The 18698-nt window shown below is 40.3% G+C and overlaps 1 protein-coding gene across 2 annotated transcripts in view; it reads left to right on the top strand.

Annotated features, from left to right (window-relative positions):
- Positions 1-18698, top strand: part of limk1a (LIM domain kinase 1a) — a 54519-nt gene that overhangs the window by 14815 nt on the left and 21006 nt on the right. For both annotated transcript variants that reach the window (XM_044202197.1, XM_044202198.1), the window contains one exon: positions 10301-10439. In XM_044202197.1, coding sequence (XP_044058132.1) covers positions 10301-10439 — 139 coding nt within the window. The remainder of the gene's footprint in view (positions 1-10300; positions 10440-18698) is intronic.

Below are 18698 nucleotides of genomic sequence, written 5' to 3'. Positions count from 1 at the left end.
CTTCACTCCCCCCGACTCAATGTTACAGACCTGAAACTGTCCTACTTTACACACATCCTTTTTTGTCCTTTAAGCTATTAAGTATTAATGTGATATTTCAGCAGGATATGAAACTTAATTTGAAACTACATATGTTGTTCTTGAGCTACATACTTAATTTGAGTCAGTAAAGAGTAAACTCAATGAGAGAACAAGGGTCACCTCCAGTCCATCACATAAACTTTGATATGCTCAATATTTTATCTCTTCATTGCTGCACTGAAATTCTCTTTAAGCTGTTGGACTTTTGATTGAGGCTTGTCATTTTTTATAATGATTAATATTCTATTTTTACACTCATCCAGTGACACTTTGCTCTGTGTCTGCACCCAGAACTCTTCTTCCTCCTCGCCGTAACGTCCCAGGGTTCAAACCTGCTGATAACATTTGCAGAGAGGAGAAAGGAGTCGCCCTGTGTGTTGGTGCATTTTGATTAATCACCTGTTCCCGAGCTCCGACCTTTGGCTCTCACTACAGTACTTTAATAACACTTTGAAAATTCAATTTTGTCGTGTTCGAATTCCAGACTTAAACCCCGCATAGCACAGATTAAAGAAAAGAAGATAAACGCCCTCATTTTTTCTGTATTTTGTGAATCCTGTCACTTTTATATCTGACCTTCATCAATTCATAAAAAGCTTGCAGCATTATGCCACTTTAAATACTGGATCATACAAAAAACAGCCTTCACTATATTGTTTTATTGAATTATTGAATAACTTGCAGCTCTAAAAACTTAACAATGCTCAGTCAAGCCGTGTTGACTTTATTTGGATCAAACCAGGGGGTTTAAATTTCACACTACTTTCATTATAGTGTATAATATAGTTGAATATAGTTGATGATTTTGTCTTTTGTTCCACCTGCTAGTCTGGTCAAAACATAATTAGCAAACCAAAGATCATGTGACATTCAAGTTACACAAACTCAAGGTCCACTTACTAGCTTTTCCGGAGCTCTCAGCTGTATCAGACAGTCTTCATCAGCAGAGGGAGTTTGCTCAGGTGTCATAAATCTGTTGACATGATGGCACCTTTAGGACTTCCATGTTGGCTTAAAAGGCAAAACAACGCAGGGTCGTCCAGCAAAAGAAATTGAACCAGGCTCAACTTTTGCGGCAACGTTTTGTAACGTGAACGCTGTATTTCTACTGTTTACGTTGCGATCGCCATGTTGAATGATAAAATAGGACAAAATAAAATAAAAATCACCCCCGCATATTCTGGATCACTGTAAACACAAGGTGTCTGTGGTTAACTATTCTAAACTCAAAATGCCAGTAAGTGAACTTTGAGTATTTTAACCCTGATGTGTGTTCCCAAAGTCAAGAACAAACCCTCGCGCTCAGACTACTGTGTACAGGTGTGTTTAAACATGTGTAACCAACACTGTACACTGAAGCACAGGACTTCCAAACATTGTTTAAAGGAACTGATAAGCTGAATTAAAAAGCCTGTTTGTTAATTACCAGCTTTGATTATTATTATTTTTCATTTAATTCTTTCAGCCCTACATGGGACTGAGATTCTGCTACCTGAACTGACTCACTGGCTGTTCTCACTTCCTGTATCAGTATCCTCTGTTTGTGTCTAAGCCGTTGGAGAAACAGACTTCGCTATAAACTATTTTGTAAAAGAGACCTGATAATGAATAGGAGCTGTGCTGTCTCTCCTGTAACACTCATCATGGTTCCCAGAGCTCGCTGAAACCTTTTATCACTTCCCCGCAGTGGAACAAGTGAGACTGTGCTGACAGCCAGTCAGTCAGTCAGGGTGGCTTAACAGTCACAAAGGAAACTGCTCTCCGTGCACATCATTTACTCACAGTCTGCCAGGGCTCCTGTTTACCAGCTGAATAGACCACAAATAAAGAGATTGTCTCCCACAGTCTGAAACATTTGTTCAGCAGCCAGTGCAGAGACAAGGCTACAGAGGGCACAATTATAGCTACTGTTTAAAATGCACCACCTGCTTTCCTCTACTATGTTTTAGGTCTTTAAGTGTAGCAAAAACCAGGTTCTCGAGGGGTTAAAGGCAACTGCTGAGCTTGTGTTTGTCAAGGTGAAGGGAGTTTAAAACTGCCCAATAGAGAGGGAGACTGGGGGGGTTAGCATGAGGTGATGAGGTAATGGGAGGGTGACATCATCACTATGGCATTCTATGTTGCCATGGAGAAGGGGTTTGGGGGCGGGGGGTTGATAAAATAGGGGGAACAAAAAGGGGCACGTGGGAATGAGATGAATGTGTCCTTGAACGTGTGTGTTAATGTGTGAGCTTTGTGAATGAATCAAACCAAACTGATTCAGCCAAGTCGACCTAATAGGTGGATGTGTCTGTTAGTGTCCCTTCACAAAGGAACGTTCACCCCGACTCCCCGTCCTTTAGTATTCTGGAAAATATCAGCAGTGGAAATCTTGGCACTGGACCAGGAATCTATCGTCTATTTATGTCTCCTGAGGGGGAAGAGAGGGGTCTCCCCCAGACATGTCTGCCATTTCCTCAGCTTGACTTTCACCCGTCTGTGTGTGTGTCTGTGCGTGTGTGTACATCCGTCTATCCCACAACCCCCTCGTCTCTTTCCCAGAGGTTGTATTTTCTCTTTGTCTGTGAGGATTTCAGCTTATTCTGCAAGTACAGTAACAACAGCTGAGCACCTTTTCAGACACATTTGTTTCAGATTCAATACGTTTCACGTTTTGTTGTCTAGTTTTCCTGATTTGACTTTAATGTTTGGCAGAGCACTGTATTGGCTTATTTATCAGAAGTACTCAAAAACATTTCTGCTGTCTTTGCAGATAGAGAGGAGATGGATGTCCTTCGATGATGGAAGATTTAATAATTAATGAGGAGATGTACCCGTGTGCGTGTGTGTGTGTTTGTGTGTGTGTGTGAGAGAGGTGAGGCTCCTCGTAAATCTTTCAGCTTTGCATCTGTAAGTTCGTAACGAACCAGCGCACACCTCTACCAGAACACACACACCGTTTCCTTTTGACTGCTCCTGCTTCCTGTAGCAGTGTCAGCCAACGCGTCATTTAATGACCTGTGGCTACACACGCCCACACACACACACACACACACACAAAGTGCTGACCAGAGCTGGTCAGCAAGGTATTAAGGAGGAATTCGAGGGCTCGTATTAAAAGAGATCAGAGAATTAAAATAATAAAAAAACAAGAGCTGGATGTTCATTGGAATCATTGGAAGCTATTTTTATAAACGATTCATCAATTCAAAGACAGTGCGTCATCTTGGTGCCATTTTAGCTGCAGAGCAGATTCATATTGTTAAACAACAACGCTCTGCATGTCAGTTCAGCTTCATGACACAACTGAAATATTGGAAACATTTATCCCTGATTAATAGTTCACTGTCTATCTACATGTCTGCCTTTTCCCTCCGTGTGTGTGTGTGTGTGTTTCTGTGTGACCTTAACTTAAATCATTTCAATAGGCGATTAACTGTTGTTTATATTATTTAGCTGTTTTTATTTTACTAAAATATAATTATGTATAGTTTGTAGTTTATCTTTTCAAATTAAACTAGGGCTGCAACTAACGCCTATTTTCAATGCCAGTTCTTTAATCGTTTAGTCTATGAAATATCCAAAAGAAAGGGGAAAATGCCCATTTTAATTTCTCTGAGCCTAAGGTGACATCTTCAGATGTCTTGTTTTGTCTAAAACCCAAAGATATTTCATTTACTATAAGACAAAGAAAAGCAGCAAATCCTCATATTTGGCTTTTTAGCTTCAAATATGACTGAAACTATGAATTGATTATCAAAATAGTTATAGATTAGTTTTCTGTTGATCGACTTATTGTTTTAGCTTTAGTTTAAACCCACTTAAACAAAAAGTAACGATATACTGTAGTGTTGTGTCTTTTTATGTAGCTACTGTATATCCTGAACTGTTACGTACAGTATGTTAGTGCAGATGAGACTTCTCATTTGTTCAGGCACCTGTGAGCCATCATTTCTCGTTCAATATATTTACATTTTCATCCCCTTCAGCACTTCAGTCTCTCGGGGAATTTAATTCCATTCATTCGTTCAGACCTGATGTTTTTCTCATTCAACTTAAGCTCATTCATATCAACTGGGACAAATGAATCATGTTAGGTATTGACTGCCGGCGTGATAAATAGGATGCACAGTCATTCAAAAACATATTACATCATGAAACTGTCCAATGAGATAATCTCACTGGGAATAATAAATATGAATAATAGCAGACGAATAAAGAGCAGCACATGGATCATTCATCTGGCGTACCATCCATTTAAAAGAATGATTTCAATCCTGCACACACACACTTATACATACATTTCTTTATTTATATGTCCACAAAATTTGAATATTTGAATATGTAATTCTGAGGGTTTTAGATATGGGGGGGGGGGGTTAACGGGACACGAGATTCACAACAACCTTTTTGAAAATGAAAAAAGGATATCTACTTGACTCTCGTCACGTTACTTTTGTTGTGAGAGTCATTTTCTTTTGGATATTTAATTTATTTATATTTAGGGACTGCAATGTTGGTCGGTACACCACTTTGATCCAGACTGAAATATCTCAACAACAGTCAGATGGATTGCCAAAAAGTCTTTAACATTTGACAACATTGCTAATTAGCAAATGTTAGCATGCTAACACGCTAAACAAAAATGGAGAACATAGTAAACATGGTATACCCGCTAAACATCAGCATGTTAGCATTGTCATTGTGAGCATGTTAGCGTGCTGATGTTAGCATTTAGCTCAAAGCACCGCTACAGCCTCACAGAGCTGCTAGCATGGCTGTAGACCCTTTAGTCTTATTTTAGTCTTATTAGTTATCTCAAAACTGACCTAGAAGACAAAAGTATGAAAGCTAGCCTTTGCAGATTAGCGACACTGAGTAAGTAACTGTGACAGAACGCGGCTGGAGTCAAATGTTAGCAAACACAGACAGAGGAAGGTGAGAGGCTGGGGAAAAGGCTGCCTCCCTTTGACCTCCAAAAGGAATTTACTCTGCCAGACACTTTAAAGCTTATTCCATCAGGGATTTGAGCAGGAGGGGGGACAATTGCAGATTTACTAACTCCACTCCCTCGTTCTCGTCTTCTCTGTCATTGGTTGTTTCCTGACCCTCGGGGGATCCAGCTGGGTTTCATGGTGTCTGAAATCTGTTCTGCTCCCTCTCTCTTGTTCATGGGAGTTATTTATGTCTGAGCATCCTGCACAGCCTTTTTTTTGTCTTTGAGTTTTTCCCTAGGTCCACTGTCATTGTATCATGTATTATTACCTGCATGTATATTACCTTTATATGTATTATTACATGTATTTATTCTTTTTTATTTTTGCACATTAAGGTGTCAGAGCGTGTGAGAGTGAGGGAGCATGCTAAGCTTTTCATCCAGCTAGATTTTCGGGGGTTTTCGGAGCATCATAGCAGAGTGGGCAAAGACTCTCTCTAAGTCTTTCACACTGATAATCCTCTTAAACGTCCGTGCCGATGCACACACAAACACAGTGACACAAAAACGCCCAAATGTGAGCACAAACACACAAATTAACACGCTAACTGGAAAAAGCATTACATTTTTTTATTATGGTGGTGGGTTTTTTTTATATTCATGAAAGTCTTGAGTCGTAGCTGAGCGTTGCTGCCTGTCTCCTCCACCTCTGAGATAAGATTCTTGTCCTGAAGGCAAAAAATTTGCCGTTTCCATCTGGGAGTCACTAATGTATTCACTCATATCCTTAATACTCTGCTGCCACTCCCAGCTCTGCTCCGAGAGGTTTTACTAGGAAGCAACTGAACTTTAGAGCAGTAAGATCATGCCTGTGTGTATCCTCCCCAGGTACGACTTTGTCCCAGCAGGGGTTTGCAGGATGTGTGTGTGTGCAGTGAAAGGCAGTTATTGAGCGGCAGAGAGCCAAGACAGCTGAGTAGTTCCTGGCTCGGTGCAGCGGACATCTTCTGAAAGCCTTGACCCACTTCCAAAGTCTCGCCCCCCCCCGCTCACCCCGACGCGCTGCATACCGAAGCAGCTCTGCCACAATCTGCTGAGCTACAGTGGGAAGAGTGGGTGTGTCTGTCTGTCTAATAAATATTGTATGTGTCGGCATGTGTTGCAAGGTAATGTGTGTGCGCATGTGTGTAGTGTTGTGTGTGTGTGTGTGTGCAGGCTTACAGTAGGTGCAAGACCTTGGGCAAAGTCGTAGAGAGTTGCTGCTTCTGCTGAATACATTAAAGAGCGGGAGGAAAGGAAGAGGAGAAAGATAAATGCTGCAAATCAATCAGTGTGCTAAAGTCTCTGTTTTTCCCTTGGAAGTTAATTGATCAATCGTTTGGTCCATTAAATGTCAGAAAATAGTGAAAAATGCAGATCACAATTCTCTTAAGCCCAAGGTGACGTCTTTAAATGTCTTGTTTTGTTCGACCAACAGTCCCAAACCCAAAGATATTCTATCAAATAAGACATAAAAAAGCAGCAAATCCTCACAAATGAGAAGCTCAAACCAGAAAACGAAGGACAAAGTATGCATCATAATCAATATATTATTGTAATTTCATTTTAATGTTTCGTGAAGTTTGAACCTGGCCCGAGGAATGTATGAAGTATGTTTTGGGGGGAAACATAACATATTGACTAAGATTGTAAAAAATGCAAACTGGATATCTTTGATTTCCTCAGCAAGACAAACCAACAAGACAGCATAGTAGGTTTTTGCCAGAATATGTGGCAACCAACTGTCACAACACTAAGGACTCAGCAATGTCACTAAAATGAAGAAATTTGAACCATAAGTAAATTGGGATGAGACGAGGGACAAAGTGAATTATTCTGCACCAGCCTTTGAAGCCATGCACACTGTTTAATATTTTCAGAGCAAACAGGCCTGGTTTTAAGCCGCCCTGAGCAGGGACGAGACCAGACAGCTGGCTGATGGGAGGGAAGCTCCACTGGGAAGGAGTGGAGACACTCACTTAGTCATGGACGTTAGACACAGAGATGTATACAGATTACGAACAAGCACATACAAGCCTGCAAGCACGCAGATGCAGGGGCACTAATTCACACGTACAGAAATGTTTTTACCATAAGCAAAGGGATTAACACACATTTTGATTTATGGCCACATGCAGTGCAAATCTGCCAACAACAAAAACATGAAGATATAATGTTTACAAACAAGTTATGATGAAAATGCACAGCTAGAGATGCATTTTCTAATAAATAGGAAGATCAGTAAGGTGCCACCTGGTGTGTTCAACAGATGAGTAACATGAGATTGTTAAAGCTGCAGTGGAGAACTTTTGTCTCCCCCTTTGGGCAGCGAGAGTAATTACACAAACACTGTCGACGCGTGCTCATGATGTATGCCTACAGTGAGCTCGCCCCAGGCTCGTGTTCAGAAATAGTTACAGAAATACAGAGAAAAGAGTAACTGTAATAGCTACATAGCCTACTCCAAATATTTTACCAACCTGTCCAAGAGCAGTAACGTGACTGTCTGCCCTCAGTCCCGTCTCTCGGCGCTCTCCAACAAGGAAAAGCTAAAGCTACACCAATAGTTATCGCTGTTTGTCCTCGCCGTCGATGCTTTCTTTTTTTGACTATAATTCTTCCTCTGAATGCTGAGTTTCTTTTTTATCTGGAGCATCAGAAACTTTTCTTGGACAGCTCTTAGGTTTTACTCCTACTTGCTGTCGCTAGGGTTGCTCCAGAGCCATGTAGAGAGAGAACTCTGTTCAATTTCAGTTCAAGTGGCTTTATTGGCGTGACTGCATACAATACAACGTTGCCAAAGCATATTAACACAAACTATACAACCATAATAAACAATAAACAATGCTCAATAATAAACATTCTCTCCAATACAGAGACATTTACCTGGCGGTGATAGGCTTAATCAGCATTGTGTGAACTTGTGTGGCAAGGGCTTGAATGTAATGGATGTTCATTAAAATGTAAAAGTCCCGCACTCTAGCTTTAACACCCTCTTTCCTCTGAAATCATTCTTATCATCACTTACCAGGAAATAACTTTTACTCACCTGTTTTTTATTTTTATTTTGACTATCAAAGCAGCATGTGCAGCAGTCTGTGTTTCATTATTTGCATTGTAAGTAAACTAAAAGTTTGTTGTAGCTTCCACACACACACGCACACTCTTAGTCACCATGTTATGACCCTCTGTCTGTCTCCGACTCTTCCTCATCCACCCTTCACTCCGTCAGCATCTGATGTCGGGCTGACGTCACTCTGGACTTTTAGAGCAGATGAAAATGTCTGCTGGTGCTCAGTATCAGACTGTCTGTACAAAAGGTAGATTGATTTGGCTGATCAGTCAATCCAGCACTTAAAAGGTTGTATTGATAAATACAACCTGGAAAAACACAATGTCAACAACACAGGCCCATTTCCAGAAAAGCAAAACACATCATGCTGCTGCCTTCTCCTGGATAACAGCAGATGTTTCTTTATTTTAATTTCTTCTTTTTTTTAAAGTAGAACTGAAATTTGAGGAGGAGAAAAAGCACTTCTTCTGTAATGGAGTATTAGCTATAATGATACTGCAGCTGTTGTGTACATTTTTCCATTTTTCAAACGTGGATCAAATCATTTTCCGTAATATACATTTGTGGAAACTAAGCATCAGGCCTGTGGGGGCGTTTCCCATGGCAACATCTGACAGCCGTCGTTGCTACGAGACGCGCTGTCAACTGTTGTGGTGCGCTAACGTTACTGACGGGAGAACGCTAGCTTTGTATCCTACAAACTTTGATAGAAGAAGCGTTGGTTTTGTATCGTTAACTATTTACTACGTCTGTTCCTTTACAACAGTCAACATTTGGTAGTACTCATCGTGCTGTTAAGTTTGTATTCCACCCTGAAAGTGAAGCTAACAAGTTAGGCTAACTAGCCCTCACTCGGAAAGTGGACGATAGTTAGCCTTACTTGCTAACGTTAGCGCTGATGTCCACTAGACATTACTTTTTTGTTAATGATATTTCAACATCTGCTGAGGCGTTGACAGCTCCTGCACACACAGTGTTGTGTTTGTCCCACATTATTGAAAGGAGGGTGGCTAGCAAGCTTTAACTGCCTCTCTTTCATGGGTTCAGTCGCGGTGAAGAAAAATGACCAGACTGTCGAAACATACATACAACTAGCATAGTCCCGTAACATTAGCAAGTCAAAGCTAAGTCAAAACAAACATCAAGTATATAAATATACTGATTTCTTAGCTGAAATTAATGTTAAATTTAGTTCGGCTTTAAAATCTGATACTGGTGGTTGATGAAATGTTTATATGTGGCATCCATGTGGTTGTCTAACGTAAGTGAATATGCACATGCTGTAGTTTACTGCAATGACAATGTTTTATCTTTGTGTTTTTCCCTTTAGCCATACTATGTTTTTCTAAGGACCATTCATAGAGTAGGTATGTGTTTTGGTGTGATCACATTTGTCTGTTCCACCTCAGTTGGGGTGGTGAGTGATAGATCATCAATGGGACTTATTATCACCATGAAAACTATAATTTAGGGTCCTGCAGGGTGTCATTAGGAGGTTTAAAGTACGGTTCACAGAGTGCAGTACAACATAATGTTCTGTCAACACAATAACAACTTCATTTGGTGTACACTTGCCTGTTCCTGGAGGTCTGACCTGTTGATTTAGTGACATACTGATGATGTTGGGCACTATGTTTTCTGCTTTTTCTGCCCACCCATATGTGGAAATATGTTACAATTAGTGCTGAACTAATACTTGATTAATCGATTATTCAAAGACGGCTAACAATTTTCTTTATCATTTAATTTTTTTAACTCATTTATCAAGCAAAAATGCAAAATAATTTCTGGTTCCAGCTTTTCAAATGTGAGGATGTGGAGGTTGTTTTGATTATTGTATTAATGTAAATTGAATATTTTTGGGCTTTAAACTGTTAGTTGTCACTTTGGGCTCTGGGACCTTTTGATAGGTGTTCACTATTTTTGACATTCAAGAGAATCAATGATTAATGGACTAATCAGAATATAATAATCAGTTGCAAATCTACTGAAGTTACAATGTGACATCTGTAGATCATGTCAAATCAAGCATCATTTGCATATTTCTGACTTTCTCTCTTGTTTCTGCCGGCATGTCTGGATGTGTATGTGTCACTCATGTACAGTGTTGATCTAAAGAAGTAATGAAGAGAAGTAATGTTAATTTATTTCTCAACTGCTCATGTATCGCTTTCCGTCTCTACCTTTGTCAGGTGTTGTGAGTGCAGTTCCTCGCTGTCCCACTGGTATTATGAAAAGGATGGACAGCTCTTCTGCAAGAAGGACTACTGGGCCAAATTTGGGGAGCTGTGCCACGGCTGCAACGACCCGATCAACACCGGCCTCATCATGGTAAGAGGATCCATCCGCTGCCTCTCATCTCTCATCACCTCCCTGGTTCTTTGTTTGCTGATAAACCTCGAGTTACAGCTTGGAGCTGTGTCACTCACAGGACGCACATACATGCAAGAACACAAACACACACCATACATTTACAGCCTCACTAGTTGGTGTGTGCCAACATACGTACACGCACGAAGGATCTGTGCCAGACCTGTAACTGACCCTGATTCCTTTGGCTGCTTTGTCAGATTGTTTTACAGACCACCAGTGAAAGTCAGAGCTGTTGTTGTGACACAGGAGAGCAGAGAGGTTCATGTGCAGAATAGATGTGGTCACAGCACCGGAAAGCAGATAAACAATAGATTGAGCCTCTGCTGATAAGTGCTGCTGCATTATAGAAAAGACAAGATACCAGCATCAAAGGAGAGTTGTGTCTATTTGTTGATTAGTGATGGAATCACACACATTCGAAGCTTGAAGAAACAGATTAATACTGTATGTCCGTGTAATAAAATATGTTGTCTTTATATATCTTAGGGCCCTATTTGTTTTTCTGCCGGTGCAAAGGCAGTGGCAGCACAAATGGAGATGCAATGCAGTTTTCCTCGAGCAGTAGTCAGTATTTTGTGCCTGTATGGTAATCTCCTGGTTCCAAATGAACTCACCTCTGCTGAGGTGCAGCTGAAGCTGTGTTAATGCTGATTAGGCGGAGCAGAGCAATTACGTTGCTCTTTTCGGCACAAAAAAGGGGATTACGTTTCTGCCTGCTCGGACCACCTCTGGCCATTTTCGGGGCTTTAGTTTGCAAACACACAGACCTCTTCAAAATCACACACAAACCACCCACAATGTATGTTGAGTTTTACCTCTTTCAGTTTGCTACACATTTTTTCTTCTACTGTACTATAGATTGAAATGTTCATTAAAGTACAACTTTAATGCAGTTAAGCCACATCTTGTCAATATAGCTGAAAGGATTTGTTGGTTAATCAATTAGTTGATCAACAGAAAGTTAATCAGCTATTATTTTGATAATCGATTAATCATGTAAGTCATTTTTTGAGCAAAAATGCCAAACATTCTTGAGTTCAAATGCATAAACTGGTGGGTGTATTTAGAAAAGTGCTTAGTGTGTACAGTTTATCAATGTTCAACAACAGCAGGATTTATGAAGTACATATTCCTCCCTGCTCATTCATCACTAGTAAACTTTGCAGAGTTGGTTTTGGTAATCCTTCACACTACCCAGTGAGGTAAAATTAGAATTATCAGCCATGGCTGCAGCAGACGATATGAAAGCTATGTCAGCTGTGGAAATATTTGAGGCTCATTCACTGGAAAACTACCGCCTGTCTACTTAGCATGAAGCTTAGTATATGACAGGGAAATTATCCACAGAAAACACTAACTAATCATTTACATTTTAGAAGGTGTCATTAGTAGCTGACAGTAGTTGTGTTTTTTTGAAGTGGGATTAAGGTTAAATTATTCCAATTTGTGTTTAAATTGCACACAATTCTGAGTATTTAACTTCCATTTTTTGGTTTAATTTTAGACAAAATATCAGTCTAATTTTAATATAGAATGTAATGTAAATGTGGTAGTTATAATATGTTTAGTGGCCAGTTGAGGCAATAAACTGCCTCTAAAGCCACCCAAAATGCAGACTATTGACTAAATCAATAATTCACTGACTGCTTGTGGTTTTTTGATAAGAGAGGCTGGTTAAAATAAAAGGCTGAGTTAATTCGTTACACATTTGCCTTCTGGTCTGATACAGCAGCCAGCAGCTTCTGGCAGGTCATGTGTCACGGCCACGATGAACACAAATCATTTGTGGCTCTGCCTTTCTCTGCATCTCTGAGTGTGTGCGTGTGTATTTTATCATTTACACTGCCTCCAGACAGCTTGCCCTTTGCAGTGCAATCTCAGTAATGAAACATGTAGGAGACCCTAAAGTGAATTAGGTGGAGAGATCGCTGCACCACTTCTCCTCTTCTTTCTCCTTCTCTGGTTTGTTATTCCTCTTACAGTGCAAAGACACTGATTGACTGTTTCTGCAGTTACACTTACATTTACACAGTAAATCTGAGATCGGTCAGCCAATCAGGCTTGAATTGCCAAGATGGTCAGACCAGTTGTGTTACCATGTAGACATGCAGACCAAGGTCAACTCCCTACGTCTGTGCCACAGAGAGAAGGACTCCAGTGCTGCACAGTCTCTCTGTACAGACTAGCAGGGAAACATAATCCTATTTTTAAAATTCACTGATGCCACTGCACCTCCTGTCAGTCAGTGAAAACACTTGGAGCTTCATGATGCAGCGATGAGTCAGAGTCTGCAGACAGAAACGCAGAGCTGATGGTCAGCTAGACAGAAACAATAAATGAGTAAGGAAAGAACGAGCTGTGTTTGCATTTCATGGGATTTCATCACTCCTACCGCAGTGATGCCCACCACCATACAAGCCGAGCCTTGCCTTATTCATGTTGTAAATGTTTTGGAATAGTTTTCTAATAGTGTTGCAGGGATGACATATTTTTGTAGGCCAACCCGGAAATTAGCATCGCCATGGTTCCCTCAACAAAAATCCAATGGGATTTTTCCATTGGATTTTGGATGCTTGCAGAAAAAAAGCTCTGTGGCAAACAAAAGTTTATGACACTTACATGTTTTGTTCACCAAGATAATCTTCACAAATGAACACCACTTTTATGATTTTTGAAGCGTAAATGCAATCACCAGAAGTAAAAAGTTAACGTTAGGCTGTAAACAAACTACACTGCGGTCGCATGACTTCAGCATCACCATCACTAAGCTTCCAACTTGTAATTTCATTTTGGCGCACTTACCTCTTCTACAAAAGCCTTTCCTCTTAGCGTGACCTAGAATGGTTTGTAAGAGTGCGAATATAAACCATAGATGTATAATACGTCACACAAACCCGACCCCACAAGGCTGTAAAGGCACACTAGTGAGTAGGTGAGAATTCGTGTTCTGCGTGATGACGTTAAATGTCCCCGACAACCTCTGAAGCCTCATTTAGCCACTTGTTAGCAACCTCGTTTTTTAAGACACGTAAAAGCATCAAAATGCAAGAGTGAGGTATTTCTTGACGTATTTTATGTTGTAGAACAAAACATGAAAATCTGTTAAGCTTGTGTTAACCACAGACCTTATTTCAGACACCTAACCGAAAACCCATTCAAAAAACCCACTGACTTGGAGACAAGGGAACCGGAAGTGCTAAAAGGCTAAATCATTTCCAGGTTTTAGGCAATGAAACAAAATTTTTTTTATAGTTTCCTTGGTTTTTATTACGTTATCGACTTATTGTACGATATATCGTTCATGCCCGTTGTGTTTACATGCGTGTTTGTTTACATAAGAATGTCACCAACATTTTGCCAGAATAAGCAGCAGGGTTTGAACAGAAAAAACTACGCTGAGACACGTTTTGCCGTCATTTCTGGTCGCGCTGTTTCTGTCCTCTCGTCGTCTGTTCTCTTCTGCCAACAGCGCCGGGTCTTGTCTCTCTTCTTGCGCCGTGTGCAGACAGTCAGTAGGTGCGGCAGGCAGGTTTGAACTTCTCTCTCACTCTTTCTCTCCCGATCTCTAAGGTGTTCCTATAGCTTGTAAATATTTAAATAGTTCGTTTAATCTTCTCCCTCCCTTTGTAGATTTTTTAAAAACTCTGGTTTCTTGACGGTGAACATAGAAAAATGTCTTTCAAAGTGTGATTTTACATCTTTTACATTGTTTTTGTCAGTAACCACAACTGCCCTGTAGATGGGGCCATTGTCCATACTGAATACGATCTCTTAGATAATAATATTATATTGAGGGCACTGTCAGTGTGTAATTCAGCCAAAGGATGTTACTCAGTTATTTACTACCCTTACTGAGACTGATTTATGTGCTGAATACGGAGTTAACTGATGTAATTTAATTTTCTCTCCCACCAGCCCTCCTTCACGCTGTCCGTCCATCACACCTGTTACTGACAGATCAATGTGCAGTAATCCCAGCCATCTCCACATTCAGTTTAGAGTCAGCTTTTCTGTAAACAGCTCAGGGCCAAGAGCCAGCTGATGGGAGCAGGGCCAGACATCGACCTGGGCTTGTTAGATGTCCGGAGCTTGGGAAAAGCTTCTGGTTTCACAGTTTCTCACCCTCTGCCACAACGCTCTGTGGACATCAGTTCAATGTTGACCAGCAAGACATCAAGGATTAATTACCATGGCCTCGGGTCAAACCTTCTTAAATTTAATGGTGGAGATCTGATGTAGTTGATGACTTGAAGATGGAGTGTGATTTCTGAGGCTGAGCTGTCAAGGTCCTGGACTCATCTGTGACCGTCACAGCTTACTGCAGCATTTATTAACTGATACACTGTACATTTACTGCCAGATTGACAAATTCACTGCTAGCCTTTTCCTCTGCTCCGCTCACATTCACCATCACTTTCTGCCGCTCGCTCTCTCTCACTCAACCACACACACACATTACGCACTGCCCTATTCCTTAAAGGAGCTATGCTACTTATATCAACGATAAATCCAACACTGAATGTCTTCTGTGGTTATTTATCCATGTTGAAAACAGTTGTTGTTATTAGCCAATGCATTGCGCAATGGAATAACATGAGATTGACCCCATTCTCCTATCAATAGATCGTAAAAAAAAAAATGCGGTGATGATGGTAATGAGCTCCACCCCGCGGTAGGCATCACGTGAGTGCGGTATTGCGGTCATGCAGTTATCGTCACAGCCCTAGTATAGCACTTGGTTGTTTACACGAAAAGTACCAGAAGTAGTTGTGTAAAGAATGAAAGAAGAAACTTGTAAGAGAAGTTCAAACCCTGCTTACTTTCTCACCTCCACACACCTGGACAGTCGCTGTGTAAACTGGGTGTGAATGTCCGATTGTCAGTTTCAGGACGTTATAGAAACACAGAACTCACCACCCACACTCCTCGCTCGACGATCCTACAAGCAGTTCTGAAGAAGCATACTGGACCCTTAAGGCTTTCCTAGTAGGGGTGCACCAATACGATCCATCAGTTCGGTATTGGTACCGATACTGTTCTATTAAGCAGACCGGGTATCGGCCATGGCGTGACCGATCCACATGAAATACTGTTTCTTTGTCAATATCATTATATAATTCAGTGTATCTGCTATCAGTTAGATTCATTCAGTCATTGTGGGGCACTGACTTAGTTTCTTGCATGAGTTTCTATTGTCACGCAGTGAGGTATACAGATTTTCAATTTGGGAAAGAGAGCACTGGTATCGGATCGGTGCTCTGGATTGGCAGATAACCTGAGTTGAGATATCGGAAATGCTATCGTGAGTGGAAAAGTTCAGTGCATCCTTACTTGCTAGCTGAACTTCAATTAAAGCTGCATTAGTGTTGGTTGGACATGAATGTTACAACTTTGAATTATGAAACGACTAGTAAGAAGTTCTTTCCATGGACTGAAAATGATGAATCAGTCTCATTCTGGTTGTTCCATATGTCAGTGATTTTGTAGTGAGGCTGTTTAAGATGTCTGTTCACATTTTCTTTCAGTGCCCAAAACCAGCACAAAACCTCTGGTTGTTAGTCCATCAGGCGCCATTATTGTTTTGACATGACTAATCATGAATTTGCTGTTTTGTTCATTTTCATCATGTCATTGCCTACAGTAAAGCTGTTATCAGGTGGTTACGGTTTGGCCTGACTGGCATTGTGTTAAATCTTGGGGGTTTTTTTTGTTTCTTTTTTCTCTTTCTTTGTTTCTGAGATTGCATGAATTACCGAAACAGTTGAAGATGAAATCCAAGAAGTTTCCCTGAAATCACAAATGCTTCTTTGGGGATTTTTGGCATCATATGTACCCTTATGAAATTCAAATCATGTATTCTGAAAGTTACATCATGTGCTGAACCTCTCCCTTTTTACCATCTGTATACCAACTATTTCTTTTTTTTGGTTTCAGTCTGATAGATACATTTGGATCTGTTCTTTATACATTGTTAAAAACAAGATTACATATAGTAAATGGAAAACAAAGAAAAGGAAAACATTTGTAAAACACGAACATAATGGGGGGGGGTTATCATAAATAACAGACCTGACCTTGTATGAATTCATGAATGAGACTATGAGTGAAGTTTGTATCATCTAAAATGTGCTGTATTATGATTTTACTCATTGCATGGTGTTTCCAGTAGATACACACTTGCATGTTCATGCTGTGGGTCTTCTTTTCGTAATTGTTTTCTGACTTTATGAGTAGTATACAAATAATTCTCCTACATACAGTATGTAGTTAATCTTGAGAAACAGTGAAATTTTGGTTGGCCAGAAAACCAGTGGAAAGTCCCAGATCTACATTGTACTTTATCTACTCCCACTGGTGTGAGGTAGGAATCTGCCAGTTGTTTCTGTAAACGCCTGATGATTATTTTGCCCCTAAGTGAAGACAGACACATGTGTAATAAGTGTTGGGAAATGGTATTTGTTAAGATCTTGTTGCTGTTCAGGTTGTGACATTATTTTCTTAGCAGCAGGGTCAACTGTTGATGATCTCATCAGTGACATTGAACACAGCGTTCGGTCTGGTCTGAACACAGTGCTCTCTTACAGTGTAGAAACTTGTTTTGCATAGTATTTCGGAGAAGGGAGAGTTTTAGTTAAAATGCCTCAGGGAGGTCAGAGGTCAGGCTCACACACAGAGGGGTGTCCTAATGCAGCTGCTGGGGACAAGCTGGATGGCTCCTTGCTGTGATGGAGGTTCAAACTTCAGGCTTTATGTTGATCTTCTGCTCACAGTGTGATGTTGTATAAAGTCATGTGTGTTTTTTATTTTAAATATTGCAATCAATATCAACACTTTGAGATTTAAAAGGATCATAACCTTACCAGTGATCTCTTTACTGAAGTGTTTCTTGAAACATGTTTAGCATTTCCTCTTTCCAGAGTGGAAACACTGATGAAAGCAGCAGCCCCTGTAGGCTGAACTGTAGGCTGAAATCCCCCCTGTGGCACGGCTGTGGGTTTCACTTCTGAGCTGACTGCCAGCTGGTTTGACTAAACTTGACCGATTAAACATGAAGTCACTGATACAACTTATCGCTTTTGGTACCAAAACGTAGTTTGAATCTTTAAAGTGAGCCTCTGTTACTTTTGCTATGATAAATATTTTTATATTAACAGTGGATCACTTGTATGTGAAAGGTGTCGCTCATAGTGATGAACCAAGAATGATCACCCAACTCTTCTTCTTCTACTTCTCAGCTCTACAGACCGTTTTAGAGCTTTTTGTTTTGTTTTTTTGGCCCTCAGTTTTACTGTTCGGTTCGCTCTCACTGCTGTATTTTTGGCTGAAGAAATGCAGCAAAAACGGCTCTAAAAACCGGCTGTACACCACCTGCTCAGCACCGGCAACAGACACAGTTAGCAACTAGCTGGTGAACATTATGGAGCATTTAGCAGCTAAAGAGCCAGATTTTTTTCTGCCAGGAGTTGGAGGAGACCAAAAACAAAGCTAAACAGAGAATGAATATTGGACAATATTCATCAGGTGGCCAGAAACACAACTCCTAATGAATGCTAATGTTGCTTTGTATCTGCTCGATGTGGCAACTGTTTGCTAATAAGTTTGCCATATCAACTTAAAAGGTGATAATGTCAGTGTTGTTGGATTCACAGCTTGTTAACCGCTGCCCTCAAGTAGCAAATAAATCAGTTATTGCAGGTTAAAATGTGCAAATATAATGTTACATTAGCAAAAGTAGAAAAGAGACATAATGACTCATTTTGTTTTACAGAAATATCTACCTAAAGTTGGCTAACATTACCTGACATTAGCCTCCATAAGATACTGGTCATGCCAGACCAAGTAAAGCTGTAGCAGTAAAAAAAAAAAGACTAATGATTTGAGCAAGAATTTGATTTATTGCTTATGACTTTTAATTTCTGAGATGAATGCATTCCTGGATATATTTTATTGTTTTGTGTTGTTTCTCATTCCTTCTGATCATTGGTCAAATGCAGGTGATTGCAAGATATTTTATAATGGCATCTACTGTACAGGGGTGATGGGAGACAAATTATCAGCTGCCTAGAGACAGATGCAGAATTAAAGTGGAGAAATGTATTTTTGGACTTGCTATTTTTCACCGTTGCCATTAATTATACAGAGACAGAGCCCATATGTTTGTTCTGAGCAAAAGGCACGATTGAAGCTTAGTCTCATTTTTGTGATGTGAGAAAACTT

This window comes from Siniperca chuatsi, linkage group LG7, assembly GCF_020085105.1.
Source record: "Siniperca chuatsi isolate FFG_IHB_CAS linkage group LG7, ASM2008510v1, whole genome shotgun sequence".
Taxonomy (NCBI): domain Eukaryota; kingdom Metazoa; phylum Chordata; class Actinopteri; order Centrarchiformes; family Sinipercidae; genus Siniperca; species Siniperca chuatsi.
Note: the sequence above shows the minus strand (reverse complement) of the source record. Positions and strands in the feature narration are given on the sequence as shown.